The sequence below is a fragment of the Epinephelus lanceolatus genome, chromosome 14 (assembly GCF_041903045.1).
Source record: "Epinephelus lanceolatus isolate andai-2023 chromosome 14, ASM4190304v1, whole genome shotgun sequence".
Classification (NCBI taxonomy): domain Eukaryota; kingdom Metazoa; phylum Chordata; class Actinopteri; order Perciformes; family Serranidae; genus Epinephelus; species Epinephelus lanceolatus.
Genome location: NC_135747.1, coordinates 44,687,605 through 44,710,596, shown reverse-complemented (window position 1 = coordinate 44,710,596; position 22,992 = coordinate 44,687,605). Strand labels below are relative to the sequence as shown.

The 22,992-nt window shown below is 45.6% G+C and overlaps 1 protein-coding gene across 1 annotated transcript in view; it reads left to right on the top strand.

Moving 5' to 3' along the window:
- Positions 1-1,365: 1,365 nt before the first annotated feature.
- The window catches only part of adcy5 (adenylate cyclase 5), a 115,109-nt gene continuing 93,482 nt past the window's right edge, over positions 1,366-22,992 (top strand). The window contains exon 1 of the mRNA XM_033617496.2: positions 1,366-3,595. Within this exon, the coding sequence (XP_033473387.1) occupies positions 2,657-3,595 (939 nt within the window). The 5' untranslated portion in view covers positions 1,366-2,656. The remainder of the gene's footprint in view (positions 3,596-22,992) is intronic.

The window sequence follows — 22,992 nt, the reverse complement described above, 5'->3', positions numbered from 1 at the left end:
CATGTTGAATCGGCGGCGGAACTTGTCGGTGAGAGAGATCACTCTGATTGGCTGTTCAGGTTTTATTTCCTCGCCCCTGTAGCGAGTGAATCTGCCTGTAGTGAAACCGGGGCTAACCGGTGCTTCCTCCTCAGGCTCCACTTCACTCAGCACATCTGCTGCACAGATAGGAAACCCCTCGGCTGACAGGATGTACCACTCTCTCACTCCGCTCTCTCTCACGCAGGCGCAGAACGTACGTGCTACTTGGCCGTCGGATGTAGTCCGTGTAGTGTGTTCAAATGCAACTGACACAGGGCGACGTGAGGCGACGTAGACGACGCAACAGTTGGCTTTCGTCGCCGCTAGTTCTTTGATGTTGGTTTGGTGTGTCCGCACCTTAAGGAGCCATGAAACAGGACATGTCCTGCAGGACCTGCAGTGGAGCTTTCAGAAAGTCCCAGATGAAACATCTTCAAGAAACTCAAGCAGGTCCAGTTGCCTCTGATACAGCACCTGAAGTTAGGACCTGCACTGTTCCTGTATTTCATTTTAACCAGTGGCTCCATGCTGTTTGAAAAATACTTTGGATTTTCCCATAAAATTCATCCACAGGCTGCTCGAGGCAACAGAGAGAGTCAGGTCGGTTTTGAAGTTATGCTCTCTGTTCACCCTCTGGCTGTAAATACATGGCTGATGCATGAATGGCTCCAACAGAGCCAGCTCCGCCACTCAGCGTGAGTATTTTCAGTGGCATCCATTTAGTATGTTTATGTCTCAAACAGCCTATCTCGTAGAGCCTACTTGTGACCTCACAAATCCACAGAAACCCTGATGTCTCATTTAAAGGCCCAGTTTCTGAATCAACATGTCCTCACTGCGACCTCGTCACATGTTGACATCAACCTCTTCAGGTGAAGGCCGGTGGTTGTTGGACCCGTCCACCCTACTCAGACTTTCACTTCCTTAACTTGCATTGCTGTGTTTCCCTGTGATGTCATGACGCATCATGCTGGCGTAAGAAGATGGTTCCTTCATCAGTGTCTGACGCCAGAAGTCACTGACCGAGCGCTGGATGTAGACGACTTCAGTGAGACCGGATTGTCTGGATATAAACTGTGTGTATGTCTCTGGGACACTCACACCTGCTTTATTTATGAAAAGACATGTGAATGTGACTCTTCACAGTGTGGGACCTTTAAATTAATGCATTCATTCAACCAACAGTCCAAAACCAAACTAACCTGTAAATGTAATGTACAGAGAAAAACATCAGATATTCACATTCAAGAAGTCATGGACCAGTTTGTGATTAATATTTCTATCTGAAGAGTTTGACTGTTGAAAAGTACAAAATCAAACAGGTAATATTCTTTAAAAAGAGAAGTGTGTGTGTGTGTGTGTGTGTGTGTGAGGGCCATCCAGCTGTGAGAACAGACCCGCCCATTCATCGAAAGCGGCCGGGGGTCGTGCAGCCTCTCCGGTCTTGACTGACAGGCCTGTGGTCCAATGACAGCGCGTCAGAGCGTGACGCACCCTCCTCCTGCTCCAATGGCAGCGCGCGGGAGAGGCGGGCCGCAGGAAGCACACTTGGTTGAATGGCCATTAAAGCAGCATTCAGCAGTAAATGTGTTGTGATGCCGCGTGCCCAACAAACACCGAGCGGACTGTCCGAGGCTGCGGGAGCGCACGGTGCCACCGGGTCACACGCTCCGTGAGATGCTGCCGCCGCTCGGCCGCCGAGCCGCCGCTGCGCGCAGTCTGGCTGCGGATCAAAGCAGGAGTGTGTGTGTGAGTGTGTGTGTGTCTCTGGGGATGTGAGCAGTGATGGACAGCTGTTGGGACGCTGATTCAGGGCACAGGGTGACCACATATTGACCGCGCGGATCGAGAGGCTGAACCATGGAGCAGGGAGCGTTTGTGTGCCAGAGGAGGAGGAGGAGGAGGAGGAGGAGCGGCTGACTCTGCTCCTCCGCTCCGATCACTGTGTGTGAGGATCGTGATGATGCTGTTTGGACAAACGTGAGGCTGTGACACGTCCAGGCTGCGCTGTGTGCTCAGTGCAGGTGCACCAGGACCTGACGGGACCGAATCAGAGCCTCCAACATGGGATCCACCTCCTCATCCCCCCCCCCCCTCCACCTCCGCCTGTAGGAGCACAGCCAACATGTCCGCACATCTAACGGATCCACAGTAATTGATGGTGTTGCGCTATGATCTCTGGGGACTGTCGGAGATGTGTCACGGTTTTATTTCTTCCAGAGCGCGCGCTGCCGTGCACGGTCTCCATGGATGTGGTTAATTGGGCCCAATGATGTAGAGCCAGATCCACCTGGAGCTAATGTTCCCTCCTCTCGTGGCCAAGCTGGCTCCCCTGTGACTTCTGCGCATGTTCAATTGTTTTTATTCCCTCGTGCTCACTGCTGTGGATCATCTCCTTATTAAATCTGTTAAAATGAATATTTGCCTCTAACGGAAGTGATTTAAATGCGCGGGCTCGTGCTGATTCTAACTATGGAGGACACAATTTGTAACAGACATGTAATGCGCCTCATGTTTGGGACTAAATAAGTTCCTGCTTTTATACTTGACTGGAACAAACTGTGTGAGTGTGTGTGTGTGTGCGCGCGCGCGCGTGTGTGCGTGTGTGTGTGCGCAGAGGCACATTTCTGTCACCATGTCCAGATCAAACAGTGTCAGCCCACCCGGAGTCGGTGCTCCCGGGCTGAGGGGAGGGACCGAGCACAGATCAGCTTGGGGAGAGTCTGAGTCCGTGGCCAACGGGTGCCCATACTCGGCCAGATCCCCGCGCAAGAAGCTGACCCGGACCAACAGTCGGTGGAGGGAAGAGGATGATCCGGAGCACCGGCAGCCCGGCCGAGCCACCGCCACCGTCAGCAGGGTCAGCTTCAGGTCCAGGTCGGCTTGGCAGGACCATGGCGAGGACAGCCGAGACAAGAACCGCGCGTCCCCGAAACGTCCGGACGGCGAGGTGAGACCCAAGTCGGTGGAGCTGGGCCTGGAGGAGCGCAGAGCCAAGCCGAGGAGCGAGGAGGAGGAGGAGGTCATGCCCGAAGTGAATTTTTCTCTGGTGGCGTGCTGCACCAGCGTCATGCACATTTTCAAATCCAAGAAGTTCCAGTCGGAGAAGTTGGAGCGGCTCTACCAGCGCTACTTCTTCCGCCTCAACCAGAGCAGCCTGACCATGCTCATGGCCGTGCTGGTCCTGGTCTTCACCGTCATGCTGGGCTTCCACTGCTCCAGCGGGACAGCGACGCCCAACATCACCTATGTGGTGGTGTTTTCCTTAGCCATCTTCCTCACACTCATCCTCATGGTGGTCTGCAACAGGAACAGCTTCCACCAGGACCACATGTGGATCGTGTGCTATGTGGTCATCCTGGTGGTGCTGCTGATCCAGGTGATCGGGGTGCTGTTCGTGCAGCCCAGAAGTGCCTCGGGGGGGATCTGGTGGACCGTGTTCTTCATCCATGTCATCTACACCCTGCTGCCCGTCAGGATGCGCGCTGCCGTCATCACTGGAGTTATTCTGTCCGCCGTCCACGTGGCTGTGTCTTGGATGTTAAACGGGGTGGACAGCTTCCTGTGGAAACAGGTATGTACAGCTCTGCTTTCTATATTCTGTGATGATCCAGCCAGAGGGGCTCCACACCTGCTCTGTGCGCAGTGACGCGCAGCTGAACGCGGGCTGTTCCTTTAAACCGTGCTGCTGAACTTTCAGGATCAGGATGTAGATCAGCAGCCTGGCGTGTGTAAGCGGATCTGTCAGGCAGCGCAGTGTCGAGGCTGAGAAAGTTCGGTACAGTGGTGCCATGCAGAGACTCTGCAGGCAGGGGCGTAGTGCCACATTCTGGGGCCTCAGTCTGTGTGGGGCCCCTAACCCTTCCACGTGATCCATGTCTCTCTCCAGCACCTTGAGTTTTTTTATTTCACAGTCAGTTTGCTCTCTTCATTTTTTCTTTCTCTCCAACATGACGGTGTACGCTGGAGCTCCGGCACCATCAGCAGTCACTCACTCGGCTTTAGCTGCGTCTAGAGATGAATCCTGGTGCAGGTGCAGACTAAACCATTTGGTGTCTTTAAATCCTCCCACAGACTGTGATCTGATCAGTCCTCTAAGTTTAGTGCAGCCACACTGTGTCACATGGATCTAATAAACTCAGGTGTGATGTCTGCAGACTGTATGATGACAGCGCCGACTGAATCACAGGCTAAGATGTCACAGCTTCACATACTGAGTGATGCTGCAGGGTTATTACTGCTCCAACTGTGGAGCACAACATGGAGGGACACATTAAATTATATTTTATTATTAATAAAATGAATAAAATGCCCCAAAAATGTTGATAAAATGTCAGAAAATATTAATTTATCAGAAAAAAAAAGTTTATAATTGTCGGAAAAAATGCTGATAAAGTGTTCAAAAAAATTATGTAAAAGTCTGAAAAAAAATTAAAAACAATATAGAAGAAATATTAATTAAATGGTGAAAAAAAAGTTAATACAATGTCCTAATAATATCAAGAAAATGTGTCCCAAAAACAGGTTTATAAAATGTTGATAAAATGGCCAGAAAATATTATCAAAATGTCTGGAAAAATTTATTAAAATGTCTCAAAGTAAATACTAAAATATTGGGAAAAAAAGTTAAAAAATGTCACAAAAAGTCCAAAAAATATTCTCAGAACATTGGGGAAAAAAGGTAATTAATGTCGGGAAAAAAGGCCAGGAAAAATAATAATAAAATGTCTGAAAAATGTTGATAAGATGGCTGGAAAATATTATCAGAATGTCTGAAAAAATGTCATTGAAATGTCTGAAAATTTTTATTAAAATGTCTCAAAAAATATACTAAAATATCTGGAAAAAAGGTATTAAACTGTCACAAAAATATTAATAAAATGTCCGAAAATGTTGACAAAAAGTCCAGAAAATATTCTCAAAACATTGGTAGGGAAAAATGAATAAAAAAAAAAAATAATAAAATGTCTCAAAATGTGATTAAAATGTCTGCGTTTCTTTACCGCTGGTCGTCTTTCAGCTGGGACAGCCCATAATCACACAGTGGATACCAGGCTTCAGGGGTGGGCGGGGCCTCAGAGAGACGCCACTGTTTTTATACAGAGTCTCTCAAGTGATTAATTCAGACAATATTTTTATTTCGCTCTGGCACTGATTACTTAAAGATAAAAATGTTCAAACAAAACCAAACTCTTCATCCCAGGCTCATCGAGGCCCCTCCTCTCATTGGGGCTCTGCGTAATCAGTCCCCCCCCACTGTGGGACCCCTGGTCCATGGGGTGAGAGAGGCAGAGATGGGACCAAGTCACAATGACTCGAGTCCCCATCTTTGGAGAGAGGACATAAAAAAGAGGCACTTCAACCTCTTCATGCAGGGTCAGCTCCTCATACAGCGACTAGAGTCATGTTTGTGTGAAGCTCTCAGGGACAGACTGCACATACGTCTGTGATTTATCATAGAGACAGAGTTCTTGGCAGGAGGAGGCGGGGAGAGACAGGAGGAGGCAGTGGGAGGCAGGAGGAGGCAGGAGGAGATGGGAGGAGGCGGTGACGACAGGCTGTGACTGTTGAAAACAAGTAGAGACCCTTGTGTCTGCATGTGTGGTCCATTCTGAAGTCCTAAAGTTTCCCTCTCAGCTGAAGCTTGTTGCACTAAGTTGATCTAATTCAGGTGGAGCAGAGGGGAGGTGCACTGTGGAGGTGATTAGGTGAGCTGGGCAGAAAGTTTTGGGGGCAATGATGGCACTAGGATCTCTACCCACTGTGGTCCAGCTGCATTAAAGAGCACTCGAGCACAAAGACAAATGAATCATCTTTTTCTTTCTGTCCAGTAACGTCTTGTCGCGGTGGCTGCAGCCTGCCTTCTCAACATGATGACAAACTCAATAACTGGCAGATAAAGACTTTACTTTGGGACCTTATTATGGAAGCCTTATCAGCTGGTTTGTTGCTCCTCAGGAGTGCAGACACAAACTACAGTCAGATTCTCCTCTGCAGATAAAGTTAGTGTGAGTTTCATGTTTCCTTGATTGGACTCATGATTAACAGGTGGAGCTCATCACAGAGGCTGTAACTTCCATATGTCAGACTGTGGTTTGGAGGCTTTTATCAGTTACATATTAGAGTCTGAAGTTTGTCCATCAACACCAAAAACCAGAATAATATTTTGATCTTTTATAAAATAACTTTTTGTCATATTTGTTGAAACTGTCACGACATCCACAAAACAGGACGTGAGACTGGTGATCTGTAAAACCAGTCATGCTCCTCCTCGTAGAGCGTCTCATGTCAATGAGGATCTACTGTGGCTGTCGGAAACAACCTGCAGACTTCACTACGAGCTGATTGGCTGTATTGTCTGCCGCTGCTCGCATTACAAGCGTCAGTTTTTATCATCCAGAAACTGGATTAGTTCTGCGTATGCTTCAGCATCTTTCTCCCCGTCTGCTGACAGTTTCCCTCCTCATTGTTGGTGACTCTTTTAAACTAGTGTCCTTCAGCCCTTGAACCCACCAAAGCCACAAATATTTCATCGCCCACAGTTTAAAGCTCTTTTCACCTGTGTCAGAAACTACCTGTGAGAAACAGCTACTCGACTCTGCAACCTGTTGCCATGCTTTCTCTCACCGGACACGCCACTCCGTTCTCATTCTGAACTCGTCAAATACTAATAAATTAGATACTGATGCACAACACACACCAGACCTGTACACTTCCTGTGTAAATGGAAGTGTAGTTTAAAAAGACTCCGTGCATGTGACAAGCATAAATTGACGTTATGTCCTGGAGGATACCTGGAGCGTCATATGTAGACGTGAGAGTCCACAGACAGAGCGGTGATATGTGATTGGTTGGGCTGAGAAGGCGTTGGACATGTGGTTCGTTGCTCTCTGTGATGATTGGCTGTCTCGGGGTGACTCCGGGCCGTAACCTGCACGCTCGCTGCACGACCAGAAATAATTCTGCAGGAGTAAAGTGTGAGGAACCAGCTCAGCTGAACTGGAACTCATCTTGTAGGAAGACAGGAAACTTTGTCCCCTTCAAAATAAAAGCCCTGACACAAGTGAGAGCACAGTGTTGGTACACATGAGTAGTAACTGTTCAGGACGGATTGTGTGACTGTTTATTATGGTGTTCCTGTTCCAGACTCTTCCATGTAACGACCTCTCTGAGAGCACGCTGGGATGCAGAGGATGTTTATGTGACATTTGGGCTTTTATTTTTGTCTTTAAGCAGCAGCTGAAATAAATCCTGTTCTCAGCCTCTCAGTGTTGGCGTCACGTTGTTTCTGAGCTCAGATATGAATCATATATGGAGCTAATTGTTTATGATACAGTAAAGGCCACAGAGCTGAAGTCTAAACTGTTTTACAGAGGAACTAGCTGCAGTTTGCCTTCAGCTGTGGAAAGACTGATTTGTTGAGCTTCATGTGGACTTGTAACGAGCTCCCAGACAATATAGTTTTAAATGTGCTGCTGAGCCAGCGTGTTCCTCATAAACTCCAAATGCCTCAGGTACAGATTTAACAGCATCACTTTGACTCTGAAACATTTCCTCAGTGCGGCTGGACTCACTCTGGAATAAAGCTGCTTTAATTTTCCACCATTATTTAAAGGTACTCTTAATTGCATCAGGTCCGAGTGTTATTAACCCCAAACTGAGCGCTCTGCCATCTGCGTGTGTGTGTGTGTGTGTGTGTGTGCTGCAGCTCCTCTCTCCCACCTCAGTGTTTTGGCTGTTTCACTCTGTTAACAGTTTTTATCAGGCCGTGTGCTGCGTCCAAATGTTTCCTCTAACGATGTGGCTCCTCGACTGTGAGCACTTCTATAAAGACGTCAGAGTTACTACACAGACACAGTCGTTCATGTCTTTTGCATAAAGACCTCCCTGAGATGAGAGGCTTCAACTCAAAGAGGTGAATTTTGAAACACAGTTTGGCCAAAAGTTTGTGGAATATAGGAATCTTCATGCTTCAGTATACAGTCATGTTTCAGACAGTTGTGAGAGGCGGATCTGACTGAGAGGCCGAGGACACTATTAGCAGACAGCCTGTCAGTCAAAGAGGCCCCGCCCCCTTAATGATTTGTAACTTTAAGCCTTAATAAAACATAAACAGGTGAGTTCTATATAAACTCAGTCTCCATACAGGCGTCATGAATGTTGACATTAGCTCCAGAGACCAAACAGTTTTTGCACCAGGCTGTAAACATGTTTATTTCTACATGTGAACATGGAGGTCTGTGGGGACTGACTCGCTCCTGGAGCCAGCCTCTAGTGGACATTAGAGGAACTGCAGGTTTTGTCATGTCTGTGTTGGCTTCATTATTCTGCCCTGTGTTGGTGTTTGAGGCATTCATTAAAGCTGTAATCCTGTACACACTGTGCACATGTTTTAGTTTATAATTCTGTGCAGTTTGGAGATCACACATCAGCAGAGGCAGTCGATCATCTCCTGTCTCTATGCCAGTCACGGACCTTACGTGATGAGTGTGTATGTGTGTGTGTGTGTGTGTGTGTGTGTGCTGGTGGAGCTGAGGGAGGGGATCAGGTCTGGCTGCTGGTGACATCATCTCTGTTGTGGTTGTTACAGGGAGAGTTTTCTGTGACACACCTGTATGTTCTCTTGTCACTGGTTAAAGGTTTAATAAATCAGTTAATGCCGTACACGTGTCCAGGCTGCAGTACTGTGAATACAGAAAGTGGATCACTGAATCCAGAGTTATACCTCACACTGGATCTTGGTTTCTTTTCAGCCCTGAAAGTGTGTTGTCTTTAGATATGAGCTGCAGAGATGATTGTGTGAACCCGGCCTGGTGTGTGAAACGTGTGCAGGAGGCTGTAGTGCAGTCTCAGAGCTTCATGGTGGTGTCAGTAACATTAGAGCAATAAAAACAAAGCAAACAAACAACAGGCTATGGGTGTGTGCGTGGGAACCTGCCTACAAGCGGGCCAGTGGTTCTTGTTCATACTCAGTGGTGCAATGTAATGGAGTAATGATACTTTGTTACAGTACTTAAGTATTTTTTTGGAGTATCTGTATTTTGCTTGAGTTTTTATATTTCTGTCAACCTCTACTTTGACTCCACTACATTTCCTCTTAGCATTTTGGTTACTTAGTAATATGTAGGGAAGAAAGTGAGGGACGGACGAATGAAGGAAAAACTGGATTTGTTCTTGAAATCCTTCAAGTTGTGGAGAAAAACCTTGTTTTTCTTAAAGTGTAATGTTCACTCCAAGATTATTTCTCCATCCAGAGAAATCAACTTTGTAATCCTCAAAATTTGGACCGCTTCCTTTTTATTAACATCAGTAACTTGTACTTTTACTTTCAAGTACATTTAATATCATAAAATACTTTTGATACTTAAAGGGAAATTTCGGTTTATTTCAACCTGTCTCCTATCGTCCTAAATTTGTTTCAAGTGACTAGTGACATAAAAATAATAGTTAGCATGTTAGCCGTTAGCCTAGATACAGCCGGGGCGCATAGTAGCATCAGACCTGTTAAAACGTAAGTGAACGGGCAACCTTCAAGTGCAAAGTTAGTCCACTAAACAAGCTTTTTTTCCACAAAGACCGCCTCATATCGTTAGGATAAATGTCAGAGAACATATAGAAAACGACATGTAAACATGTTGTCTTACTTTACCGGTGTGCTGCCATGTTTGTTTACCATCTAGCTCTGCTTTCCAAAGCCCAGCTGGATACTACTCCAGGTGGAGGTGTCTCGTCCTCGGTCACATCCAGACCTTGAAAATAAGGCTGCAACCGGTCCCATTCCTTGCAACAGAGGCATTCCTCTTCTGTGGGCACTGGGGCACAGCATTCACAGGTACACCACCAATCTCCAGAGCTACGCAGCCTTGCAGCAGCCATTCCTCCTCTCTCGTCCTCTACCTGTTGCGCCTCTCTCTCTCTCTCCTCCTCCGTTCTTCAATTTCACGAAGCTCTTCGTCAGTGTATTCTGGCTCAAATAAATAAGGGCGGCCATCAAACTCTGCAAAATCAAATTCCTCCTCCACAAAGTCGAAGTCTGGCAAAAAGTCAGCCATTATTCTATAAATCTTTCATAAAATAAATGAATGAACTTTTCAGGCTACTGTCCGGTTCTGCCTTCCAGCTGTTGCTGCTTGTTCTCGCCAGATTTCAGGCACGGTATGAGATCACTGCTTGTTCTCGCGATATTTTGGCCGCGCTTTGGAAAGCAGAGCTAGATGGTAAACAAACATGGCAGCACACCGGTAAAGTAAGACAACATGTTTACATGTCATTTTCTATATGTTCTCTGACATTTATCCTAACGATATGAGGCGGTCTTTGTGGAAAAAAAGCTTGTTTAGTGGACTAACTTTGCACTTGAAGGTTGCCCGTTCACTTACGTTTTAACAGGTCTGACGCTACTATGCGCCCCGGCTGTATCTAGGCTAACGGCTAACATGCTAACTATTATTTTTATGTCACTAGTCACTTGAAACAAATTTAGGACGATAGGAGACAGGTTGAAATAAACTGAAATTTCCCTTTAAGTTCAGTAAATGTCAGATATTTGAAGAGTTTAACTCAGGTAATCTTCTAATAAGACCAGTATTCAGGTAATGTTCTCGGGGATCCTGTGCATCACCATTAACGCCCTTAAGTAAGTCCCTCAGCTTGGGAAAAAATATGCCTTAAGTACTTAAGGATAAAACGTTAGGTGTTTTGTGCACCTGGCTCCAGATACTTTCAGACTTTAACTGCAGTAATATTTTAACAGGTGACTTTAACTTCTACCAGAGTCATTTTCTGGTATAAGATAGAGAGATAGAACGTTCCTGAACACAACACACAGGTGAGGTTTAAAAGGGTAGAGACCAGGTGTCACACTGCAAGTTAACAGTGCACATCCATGAGGATGGCCGAAAAATCATGGACACAGCGCGGGGAAAAAAACCCACTAACACTCTAACAATAAAGCAGGAGAGACGACAAGTGGACAAAGCTCGTTCCTAATCGACAGTGAATCTTGGGCTGGCTTTCACTTTTGTTGGTGATACGGTCAACAAACAGTCACCAACATTTCTGCATCGTAGCTTTTACAGAGGCTCAGAGATGAGCTATTTAGAATGTGCCCCAGAAATCAGAGACAGGAAACGTCCCACACTTTATCTGGGCCATCGGTGGAGTGTCCAACTTTAGGAAGAGAACATTTAGTTACATGCTGTTTAAGAACCTGGAGACAGTTCATGAACAGTCTGTAACATGGTGGCTCATTCAGTCATCGGACAGCAGAGAGGACGGAGGACAGCAGAGAGGACGGAGGACAGCAGAGAGGACAGAGGACAGCAGAGAGGACGGAGGACAGAGGACAGCAGAGAGGACGGAGGACAGAGGACAGCAGAGAGGACGGAGGACAGAGGACAGCAGAGAGGATGGAGGACAGCAGAGAGGACGGAGGACAGCAGAGAGGACGGAGGACAGCAGAGAGGACGGAGGACAGCGGACAGCAGAGCGGATGGAGGACAGCAGAGAGGACGGAGGACAGCAGAGAGGACAGAGGACAGCAGAGAGGACGGAGGACAGCAGAGAGGACGGAGGACAGCAGAGAGGATGGAGGACAGAGGACAGCAGAGAGGACGGAGGACAGAGGACAGCAGAGAGGACGGAGGACAGCAGAGAGGACGGAGGACAGAGGACAGCAGAGAGGACGGAGGACAGCAGAGAGGACGGAGGACAGAGGACAGCAGAGAGGATGGAGGACAGCAGAGTGTGTGTAAGATGTGACGTGTCAGAGTCTGCAGTTTGGTCATATGAGCCCAGAGCAGGCTGATAGTTTGGTTGTTCTGTGTGAATGGCATGTGACCCTGCATCTGTTTGTGTTTTCTGCCAGAGCCACATTGTCATTGGCTGTGTTGATGTGAGTGTGTGGGAACGAGCTGCTGTATTTGTTGTTCTTTCCTCACCATGCTGTTGTTTTTAGCATATCTCCTCTCTCCTGTTTACATAGGACCCGGCTCGTCGCTCCGTCACATTACTGCTGTTTATGTGAGATCCACAGATACTGGCGTTTCTTATGTGTGTGTGTGTGTGTGTGTGTGTGTGTGTGTGCTCGCAGGAATATGCTGAGTCTCATATGAGCTGGAACCATAGTTCACATCCATGCAGGACTGGGACCAGGACCAGGGTTTCACTCTAATGTTCAACACTCACACAGGTGTTTGTGTGGTGATACACTGCTCTCTGTCTGTTGGACTAGTTAAAGTGTCCAGTAAAGATGAAGCACGAGTCTGTTCACAACCACTCTTCTCTGTTGGTGGCCCCAGAGCCTCCTGACACCAGAGACACATGAGTCACAACACTTCAAGGGACAGTTTGGATCTTTTGAAGTGAGGCACATATTCATAGTCAGTGTGTTACATAGAGTAGATGGCAGTCGGCATGCTGTCAGTTTGGAGAAGCAGCAGGAGTACTGACACTAAAGCTAAGCAGTGAACTGCTGTGGACGGGTCAGCAACAAAATGTATTTAGCCACCTAAAACAATCAACATCAGTTTCAGTGTACGCTATATTGAGAGTATTTTCACCTCTCACCGTCAGACAGCGTGTTCTGAAGGAGAAGCCATTATCTCTGCTCTCGACAAAGCCAGACTCCTCTGACAACAACACACAACCTCTGAACTCAGGAGCTGCTGGTCGACCGCTGCTAAGATTAGTTAGTTAGTTTGTGTGACTGTGATGAATCCGAACTAACCCTTTTAAACACCAAAGCCACCAGGAGCATAAATAAAGGCAGTGCAGGCAGTGTGGTTGTGCTTGGGCCCGTAGGGTGGAGGGGCCCGACTGCAACCAGGAAATATGCCCATGTTTAAAGAAGAACTCACGTTAAATTAAAACCCCGCCGTGCACCATTATGCAATAATGGGGACGTGCCAATGTGAAGGACGGCTTTTTCATTAGTGTCTGACGCCGGACGTCACTGACCAAGCATCTGTTTTCGACTACTCTGCAGTGAGGCCATGTTGTGCCGCCCGCCATCTACTGTATGTAACACACTGATTATGGATAATGACCTCATGCAGCCACAATTCAAAAGCTCTGAACTGTCCCTTTAATGTGACACTTCATCACTTTCCTTCTTGACATGCTGAGTGAAGCTTTCAGCTGCAGCGTCCTCGTCGTGGCTCATATCAGCAGAGAGGTCAGTGTCCACAGTGCTCTGCAGGGTCAGGTCAGGCTGCAGCCCCAGTGGAAGATGATTTACCTGTTCACACCTTCATTCCCACGACACTCCTCTCTGTCGTCATCAGTTTACATCAGTCCAGTCATATCACATATTTGGTTCCTTGAACAGGTGACGTTACACAGAGATTCACGTTCAGTGTGTGTTTACACAGAGATTAGTGTGGAGCACATTAGTGTGGTGTGGTGTGTTTGGTCAGTGAAGAACAATGTTATTCAGACTCCAGATAAGAGCCCTGAGTGGACTTAAAATGTGAGTGTCAATACCCACGATGCATCTGTGGTTCATTCCAGGTGAGACTCAACTCTAATACCATAAGAAACATTTAACCACCTGTGTACAGAGAGCAGACAGAGGCTGGTACCACTGTCAGGAGTCTGTATGGACACATTATGTTCCCATCTCAAAGAGTATTCCACTGATGTAGTGTTGCACTCCCAGAGGACTGTCACACTCACAGTTCTATTTTCAACCGCTTATCTGAGGTCGTGTGCAGGCTGAGCAAAGTGCTCCAGACGTCCCTCTCCCCAGTGACGCTGTCCAGCTCCTCCTGGAGGACCCTGAGGTGTTCCCAGACCAGATGAGATATATAATCCCTCCAGTGTGTTCTGGGTCGGCCCCGGGGCCTCCTACCAGCTGGACGTGCCCTGAACACCTCTAACAGGAGGCGAACACTCACAGTGGGCAGTAAAATAAGGATCGATACAACAGAGCAGAAAATATAAGGCCTTAAATGATCTGTGGCACACGGTCTGGTGCAAGTGCATTTCAGGTCTGTCCAACGCCGCCTTGTTTATTAAATGGTGCAAAATTTGGGTGCCAAGTAACGCTTACCATACTTTAAAAGTTTTTAGTCACACACTCCTTCTGAGATTATTTCCCATCCTGCTCCTGGTGGGAAATATTACACCAAACTGCCTTTAAGAAATATCACATTTTAACAATTCCTCATGTGTCTACAGAAACACATCACTCTAGAAACACAAGATAAAAGGCGTCACATGTCGACAGTATTCCTGTCAATTCTGCATCACTATAATCCATAAAGATAAACTGTGTTTGATACAAACTTTACAGTTTGAGAAAAACATCAGTTGGCGGTGTTGTACCAATGCAGTGCTTTTATTTTGAAAGAGACTGTATCAAACTGTACATTTCCTGTGAAAACAGAAGTGTATTTTGAAAACAGACAATGCATGTAACAGGCTGAAGTTGACACGGCGTCCCAGAACGTCAACAACCAACACACCCAGGGTACCTTGGACGTCATATGTGGACGTGGAAAGTCCATGACCAAACGTGGACATGTGACGAGGTCACAGTGAGGATGATGATGAAGCCTCAGCTCCAGCCGATGCTGACTCAAGTGACATCACTTGAGGACATTTATCAGACCTCACACAGCTCCCTCTGGAGCCACTGAAGGCTTTAATATTACAGTCGTACGCCCTGAGACCTGTGAACACAGCGTGCTGTGTTAAATCAGCACCTTTGGAGTTAACCCTTTAAATGACTTTCAGTTAGTATGAAAAAGAGCAACTCAAACAGTAGCCCAGTGAGGAAACCAAAAGTCAAACAGCTTTATCAGGTTATTCAATAAAGAGGAAAAGGAACGGACAGATGGTCTCTACAGTGTCTCTGCACATTTCTGTCCTCCGTCCATCAGAGCAGAAAGTCACGACATCAGCACAGACCTGATCTCCGCTCTGACCTGTTGCCTCCTCGTAACAATTCTTTAGATAAAGTAAAAATGCAAACATGAGCCTTAGAGCCCTGAGTTACTTCCTGCGTTTGTTTCCTGGGACTGTTTGGTTGAGAAGCTGTTTCCATTCTTCGCTCCACACTCATGGAGCAGGACATGAGTCTGACCAGTGGCAGCTGGCAGGACTCCAGCAGTAACAGGGTTTCTGTCTGTCTGATTGAATGGCCCGTAGCTTGTAATGTGTGGAAACTCAAAACAGATGTCTGCATCATCTCTCTGTCTTTTACCTGCCTTCTTAAACTCATCCCTCCGGTCCCAGCCTGCTATTAGACATGCTTTTAATTTCCCTGTGAGACTCTGTGGACAGACGTTTAACCACCCTGCTCTCCTGCATGGACTGCAGAGCCAGGAGACAGAGTCCCCCCTCGGGAAAAGAGTCTATATCAGAATCTAAACATCAGATTTCACATTGCTGGCTTCATCTCTTCTTCCTGTCCCCTGTGGCAGTGTGAAAATATATCGTCTCAACTGCTGTTTGTGTAGTTTAATGGTGTTTTATAACGGGAGCGCCCGGCGGCCGCGCAGTGTGACAGAGGACGCTGCTGTTCTGCAGATCAGATCTGATCCAAACATGGACGCAGGGCAAACCAGAGAAGCGTTCAGAAACCACTGCTGACGCATTCCCCCGTGAGTCCAGAAAACTGCTGCTGTAACTTAGCAACAGATTCTCTTTCACAAACACCATCAGCTCCTCTCAGTGTGTCCCCGGGAGCACCTGTGTGTGTTTTACCTCCGGCCATGGACGGCCTGCTCATCGCTGTGTGTTCTGGGTCACACTGAGACACACAACTTCTGCAGGATGCGTCTCAGTGTGCAGTGTGTTCACACACAGTGTTCAGGATGTGTGTGCAGTGTGTCTGTTCACACACAGTGTTCAGGATGTGTGTGCAGTGTGTGTTCTTATATAAACACAGATACAGGAGTTTATCAGATCTTTTAATAATTTAAAACAAGTAGCTGAACTTTTCTTCTCTTTGCTGCTGTCGATGATAAGACTCAGACTCAACCTTTATTGTCCCTGAGGAGAGATTCTTTCCCAGCACTGTCCTTATCAGACCACAGCAGATAACAGCACACTCTAACAACATGGTTGACGTCATATAAACTGTACAACAGCACAGTAACATGTTGGACTGGTCAGTGGTCAGTGAGGCCTGTTCATCAAGGCAGTCGTGGGGATCAGGCTCCTCCCAAAGCGAGCCCCTCTGCACCTCAGTGTGTGTACCTGCACCCAGAGGGCAGTGGGTTTAACTCTGTGAGGCTGGGTGTGGGGAGAACAGTTATCCTGACAGCAGTGGTGATGATGTGTCTGAGTTTGGCCCTGCTAAAGAAGCAGGAGGATCAGTGCAGTATGATGGGCTGAATAACACTCTGGTACAACAGCTGGAGGAGACGGAGGGGCAACAGAGAGTCCGGTAAGCTTGTGGATGGCTGATCCTCTTTGGTTGCCCCTTTTGACGATGTCACCATGATTAAACTAACACAGTAGTGACGCACAACACAGTCACCAGAAACAATGATGGCACTGTACGTTTCTGCAAACCACTGATATGTTACATTTGTATGTTATCATGTGGAGAGGTTGGACCTTTGTGTTTCTTTATGTTCTAACTACACTGTGGTTAATGCTTCGTTAGGTTTAATTAAAAAAAACACTTGCTTATAGTTCAGAAAAGATCATGTTTTGGTTTAAAATACCAGATTTTGGTGGCACAATTCTGTCAGGAAACACAGTGATGTCTCTGTAGAAACATTCACTTTTTGCAGCTCCATCTCTGGTGGAAACACGACAATGAGTTGCTGAAAAACACCCAGTTTGTCGTTAGCTGGTCTTGAACAGCGGTCTGCAGCTTGGCAGGTGTATCACCTAGGCTTCGTGATACTGCGTCACTTTAGAAATGTTGATACGATACATTTGAAACGTACAAATATATAACATATTCATGGTTTGCAGGAACATATCACGCCAACATTTTTCATCTGGCAGCTGTGATGCAACCTGCACTCAGTCCATCTTCTTTTCCATCAGCCTTTTGCTGTTTTGTAACACTAACTGCCTCACTGTGCCTGCACCTAATGGCCTCTAGAGGGCATTATGTCATCGGTGTTTGTGAACGTAGCTCTGTGCGTGCACACTTGTGCTGGCTCGCTCGTTAGGAGCTGTTGCTCACTGTCGTTTATTCCTCGGTGTGTCTGAATGTCTGAATGTTGTCAGGTTTACATTCCAATTTAGAGCAATAGTCAACCACATATTTTTTTGGAAAATCTGGAAAAAAAAATGCAAATATATGTGCTTGTCTGTTCATTACTGTTCTGTGAATATTGGAAATTGATTAATTGGCATAAGCAGTAGGTGGTGCTGATTCTCCAGTCAGGTGCCACTGCAGAAGAAGAAGGTGCAACGAGGTGACGTCATTAAAAAAGTGCTGATCACACCTCAAAGGAAGGAAAACAGAGGATGGATGATAACAGAGAGCACAGTGGACAGTGGACACAGAGAGTTTTGAACAGCTAATATTACAGCAGTGTGTTCTTCTGGTCACAGCCCTCCTGTGTGTGATATGAACCATCAGAGATGAAAAATAAAAAAGGTTTTATTTATTGTTTTTATTGATGACAATGACAGAGCTCGCAGTCGCCTATGTAATGACTGTACGTCATCATTTACTCACTGGATCTGTTTCCATTGCACTTGTCGCAGTTACCTTTTATAAACACACCAACCTTCCCACGTTCCCCAAGTGTCCAGACAGTTGCGATATTTCAAGATTTTTTTTTTATTTTTCTTGGTGTTTCAACTCTTTTTTCGTGTGCAAATTAGAAAAAGACCATAAAAGAAATACACCTAAAGAAATGTAAGAGGAAGAGAATGAGCTTTATTAACAGACACTAGGAGTGCAGCATCATTATTGCAAAATACCCTTAAATATGATCACTATTTTAGGGTCATATCGCCCCATCCACACTGTGAATATTAAACTGCAGTAGAATCAGGCGTCTGAATGAATCGTTGAATAGTTCACAGTCGGGGTGACCTCTAGCAGACTCTCCTGCTCCTCCTTGATGTCCCATGTTGTGACGAGGAGATGGAGATGAAGCTTTTGAAGCTCTGAATCAATATGAAGCAGTTTGTGTTGAAAATAGTTTTGGAGCATGTGATGAAGTCAAAATGACCAAACCAGTGTTATTGTGTTTGTATGGATGGATTAAATCTGACACCACAGTTGAACAACTGGTGTCACTGTGTTCACTGGTTTGATGTTGTGCAGTGAGGTTTGAGTTATAAAAACATTTCAACAGAGAGTCAAACTAAATGCTGAGACAGACTGATAAGAACATGCTGTATTTAAAGCAGCATGATGTCGAGGTTGAAAGTTTTAGAAAGTGAGTTACTCGCTGAAAAGAGTTTTATTTTTGTTGAAACAACCTGTTGCATGTCTAATAAAGAGAAGGTGTCTGGTGCGTTTGATGTCTGTGCGTTGCTGTAATCAGCAGCAGATTTCAGACTGATGGATGGTTTCCACTCAGCTGTGTTTCCGCTGTTGTGTGCAGAGCAACACTTGGCTGTTGGGCTTCGTTCATCTGACATTCATTAACTTTAATTAGTTTGTTTGCTGCAGAGGAATTCAGACTCATGGTGATGTTATTTGCAGGAGGAATTCTGAATAATTATGGTACGCATCTCTAATATGGAATTATGGGTGATTCCTCTGAGAGCTGGTGTGATGATAATGTCATCCTGTTCTGTGAGGATTATTGATATGATGTGATGTGAGGAAATAATCCTGTTAATCATCATCAGCAGAGGCAGATCTCTGGTCTCATATTCAGACTGAATTATCTTTCTGTTATCACATCATTTTTCAGTCTCACAGCGGCGTCTTGTTTCTGTTTGTTGGCCTAACCAACAGGATGTGACTGATGTAGCTCTGTTAGCGGTGGCTAGCAGGAGTTAGCTTGGTGCTTATTGTGAAGTAAGACTTTTCTTTCGGCTCATTGTGAGAGCAGCTCAGTGTCTGTGCTGCTGAGAGTAATGACATGTTGCTAACAAATACACAGAGTTTTAGTGTTGACATGTATTTTGCTGTAGATTTTAGAATTTCCTACATTTTGCATGTCCTTGAACACATCAGGCCCTGTTGTCATTTGTGTGTTGGGTCACCGGAAGTCAATCTGTCATCAGCCAATCAGTGCTAATCACAGATGAGCCTGTTAACCTAACGGGTTTCCGGTGGGACATATAAAAGTGACACACGTCACCTCCCCAGAAATGTAACTCCACAGTGTCACAGTGACGCAGACCTCCTGTCTGTCTCTGTAAGCTGAAACCATTTCCCTCAGTGGAAACAAAGCTTTGATTTACTTTAATTTCACAGATAAGAAACAATAAATTGTGAAGACAATAAAGCCTCCACACACTGTGTGTGATTTATCCTGGCTGAAATATGAGCAGAGCAAATCTCTGCTAGCTGCTAGGCTAATTTATACAATGTAAAATGCCATAGGCTTGTGCTAATAACGTTAGCATGTTGTATTTGCTTGGAAAATGTGTCCAGATAAAGACAAGTGTTTGTCTGTGAATGCTGCGAGTTATAGTGAAGCTGATTTGTGTTTGAAACTGTCTCTATTAAGCCATGTTTACTGTGTGTTTAATGTGTGTTTAATATGTGTTTACTGTGTGTTTAATGTGTGTTTAATGTGTGTTTAACGTGCTTAATGTGTGTTTAATGTGTGTTTAACGTGTTTAATGTGTGTTTAATGTGCGTTTTGAATCAGCCAGACTTTTACAGCACCACGGTCGGGAACTCCACTGCCCACTAGTGTTCTGGAGGTGTAACTGCAGAGTGACAAGTTATTCACGAACGCTCTGGTGAGGCTCAGTGTGCAGTTGTCACACACAGAATAACTGTGTTTATATTGTTAGCAGCAGGGTTTTGTATCTGTAGCTCTGTTATAACACCAGAGGAGTGTGTTTGAAGCTGTTTTCAGTCACTGGTTTGATCAGCGACATGAGCTCCGAGCAGGTGGTGACCTGAGGCTAATTAGCTTGTTAGCTAGTTAGCTACGGTTAGCTTTGGTTAGCTATAGTTAGCTAGCAACCGCGGACGGGACAGAGGAGACTGCGTGTGTGTGTGAAGACACCTTGCACCTTGTTTGTGTGTGAGTATGGACACTGAATCCTGTGGTAAAGAAACATTTGTGATGTAAAGACATAAAGGTTATTAGTATGTGTGAACTCTGTGGATAGTGTGATGTGACTGTACTCACCTGCAGCCTGTGGGACCCAGATGCACACCTGTCCACGGGGAGTGTCACCTCTTAAACAGATTGGCCCAATTCCAATCCGATCCCTTACAGACTCACTGACTTAGAGGCGCGTTCATGTGAAGTGCGTGAGTGTGTGAGGGCCGTCCCACTGTCAAATCGTCAAGTCAGTGAGTCAGTGAGTGAGCCCTTTATGCCCCCTTACCATAGGTCAGCATCTATTCTACAGTACAGGCCAAAAGTTTGGACACACCTTCTCATTCAATGCGTTTTCTTTATTTTCATGACTATTTACATTGTAGATTCTCACTGAAGGCATCAAAACTATGAATGAACACATGTGGAGTTATGTACTTAACAAAAAAAGGTGAAATAACTGAAAACATGTTTTATATTCTAGTTTCTTCAAAATAGCCACCCTTTGCTCTGATTACTGCTTTGCACACTCTTGGCATTCTCTCCATGAGCTTCAAGAGGTAGTCACCTGAAATGGTTTTCCAACAGTCTTGAAGGAGTTCCCAGAGGTGTTTAGCACTTGTTGGCCCCTTTGCCTTCACTCTGCGGTCCAGCTCACCCCAAACCATCTGGATTGGGTTCAGGTCCGGTGACTGTGGAGGCCAGGTCATCTGCCGCAGCACTCCATCACTCTCCTTCTTGGTCAAATAGCCCTTACACAGCCTGGAGGTGTGTTTGGGGTCATTGTCCTGTTGAAAAATAAATGATCGTCCAACTAAACGCAAACCAGATGGGATGGCATGTCGCTGCAGGATGCTGTGGTAGCCATGCTGGTTCAGTGTGCCTTCAATTTTGAATAAATCCCCAACAGTGTCACCAGCAAAACACCCCCACACCATCACACCTCCTCCTCCATGCTTCACAGTGGGAACCAGGCATGTGGAATCCATCCGTTCACCTTTTCTGCGTCTCACAAAGACAGGGCGGTTGGAACCAAAGATCTCAAATTTGGACTCATCAGACCAAAGCACAGATTTCCACTGGTCTAATGTCCATTCCTTGTGTTTCTTGGCCCAAACAAATCTCTTCTGCTTGTTGCCTCTCCTTAGCAGTGGTTTCCTAGCAGCTATTTGACCATGAAGGCCTGATTGGCGCAGTCTCCTCTTAACAGTTGTTCTAGAGATGGGTCTGCTGCTAGAACTCTGTGTGGCATTCATCTGGTCTCTGATCTGAGCTGCTGTTAACTTGCCATTTCTGAGGCTGGTGACTCGGATGAACTTATCCTCAGAAGCAGAGGTGACTCTTGGTCTTCCTTTCCTGGGTCGGTCCTCATGTGTGCCAGTTTGGTTGTAGCGCTTGATGGTTTTTGCGACTCCACTTGGGGACACATTTAAAGTTTTTGCAATTTTCCGGACTGACCTTCATTTCTTAAAGTAATGATGGCCACTCGTTTTTCTTTAGTTAGCTGATTGGTTCTTGCCATAATATGAGTTTTAACAGTTGTCCAATAGGGCTGTCGGCTGTGTATTAACCTGACTTCTGCACAACACAACTGATGGTCCCAACCCCATTGATAAAGCAAGAAATTCCACTAATTAACCCTGATAAGGCACACCTGTGAAGTGGAAACCATTTCAGGTGACTACCTCTTGAAGCTCATGGAGAGAATGCCAAGAGTGTGCAAAGCAGTAATCAGAGCAAAGGGTGGCTATTTTGAAGAAACTAGAATATAAAACATGTTTTCAGTTATTTCACCTTTTTTTGTTAAGTACATAACTCCACATGTGTTCATTCATAGTTTTGATGCCTTCAGTGAGAATCTACAATGTAAATAGTCATGAAAATAAAGAAAATGCATTGAATGAGAAGGTGTGTCCAAACTTTTGGCCTGTACTGTATATATATGTGTGTGTGTGTGTATGTGTGTATAGGATAGATATCACTGTATCACTTACAACACTTTTGATGCTAGTTTAGAAAAAGCATACATATGGTAAAAACACAGTAAATTCATTATTCCAAACTTACCTCTTGCCCATTTTGCAACGCAAGTGCTTGGATAAGGATTGACTGATCAGGGAGTCTATTCCTCACACGCCTTGTGCGTGCTGACAATAACCAATAAATGATCACGCCCAGAGCTGCCAGTGTCAACAACATTTTGTAGAGAGGGGGATAAGTGCTGTCCCATTCCTATTTGTAGCATCCAGAGCCCTTTCAGACTCTCACACTCAATCACTTACAGCTGACGTCAGTTAAGTCAGTGAGGGTTCAGGGCCTGAGTCTTTAGGGGCCGGACTGGAATTGGGCCATTCTGATATTTCCAAGGATCAGTGAGTAAAAACAGAACATCTGTCTCAGGTCATCACACGAGCTCCAACATGGCGCCAACGATATGGTCCCATGAGCTGACCTGAGACTGAGACTTACAAACACCTCAGGTATTATTGTTATACCTCTTTATTTTAAGGTGTTTGGACATTTTAAAGGTGCTGTTCACCAAGTTTGAGAATAAATACACCGATACATCAGTCACACAATGTGCTGTGCTATACCTGAATATAAAATAATGGAACAATAGACAGTAATAATTAGAGATGTACAGATACCACTTTTTCCTTCCTGATACCGATTCTGATCCCTGAACCTTAGGTATCTGCCGATACCGAGTACCGATCCGATAGCAGTGCGTAAAATAACAATGGAAGGGATATGAATTGTTGTATGTCTCAACTCCTAAAACTCTGTGTAAAATATTAAGAAATAAATACAT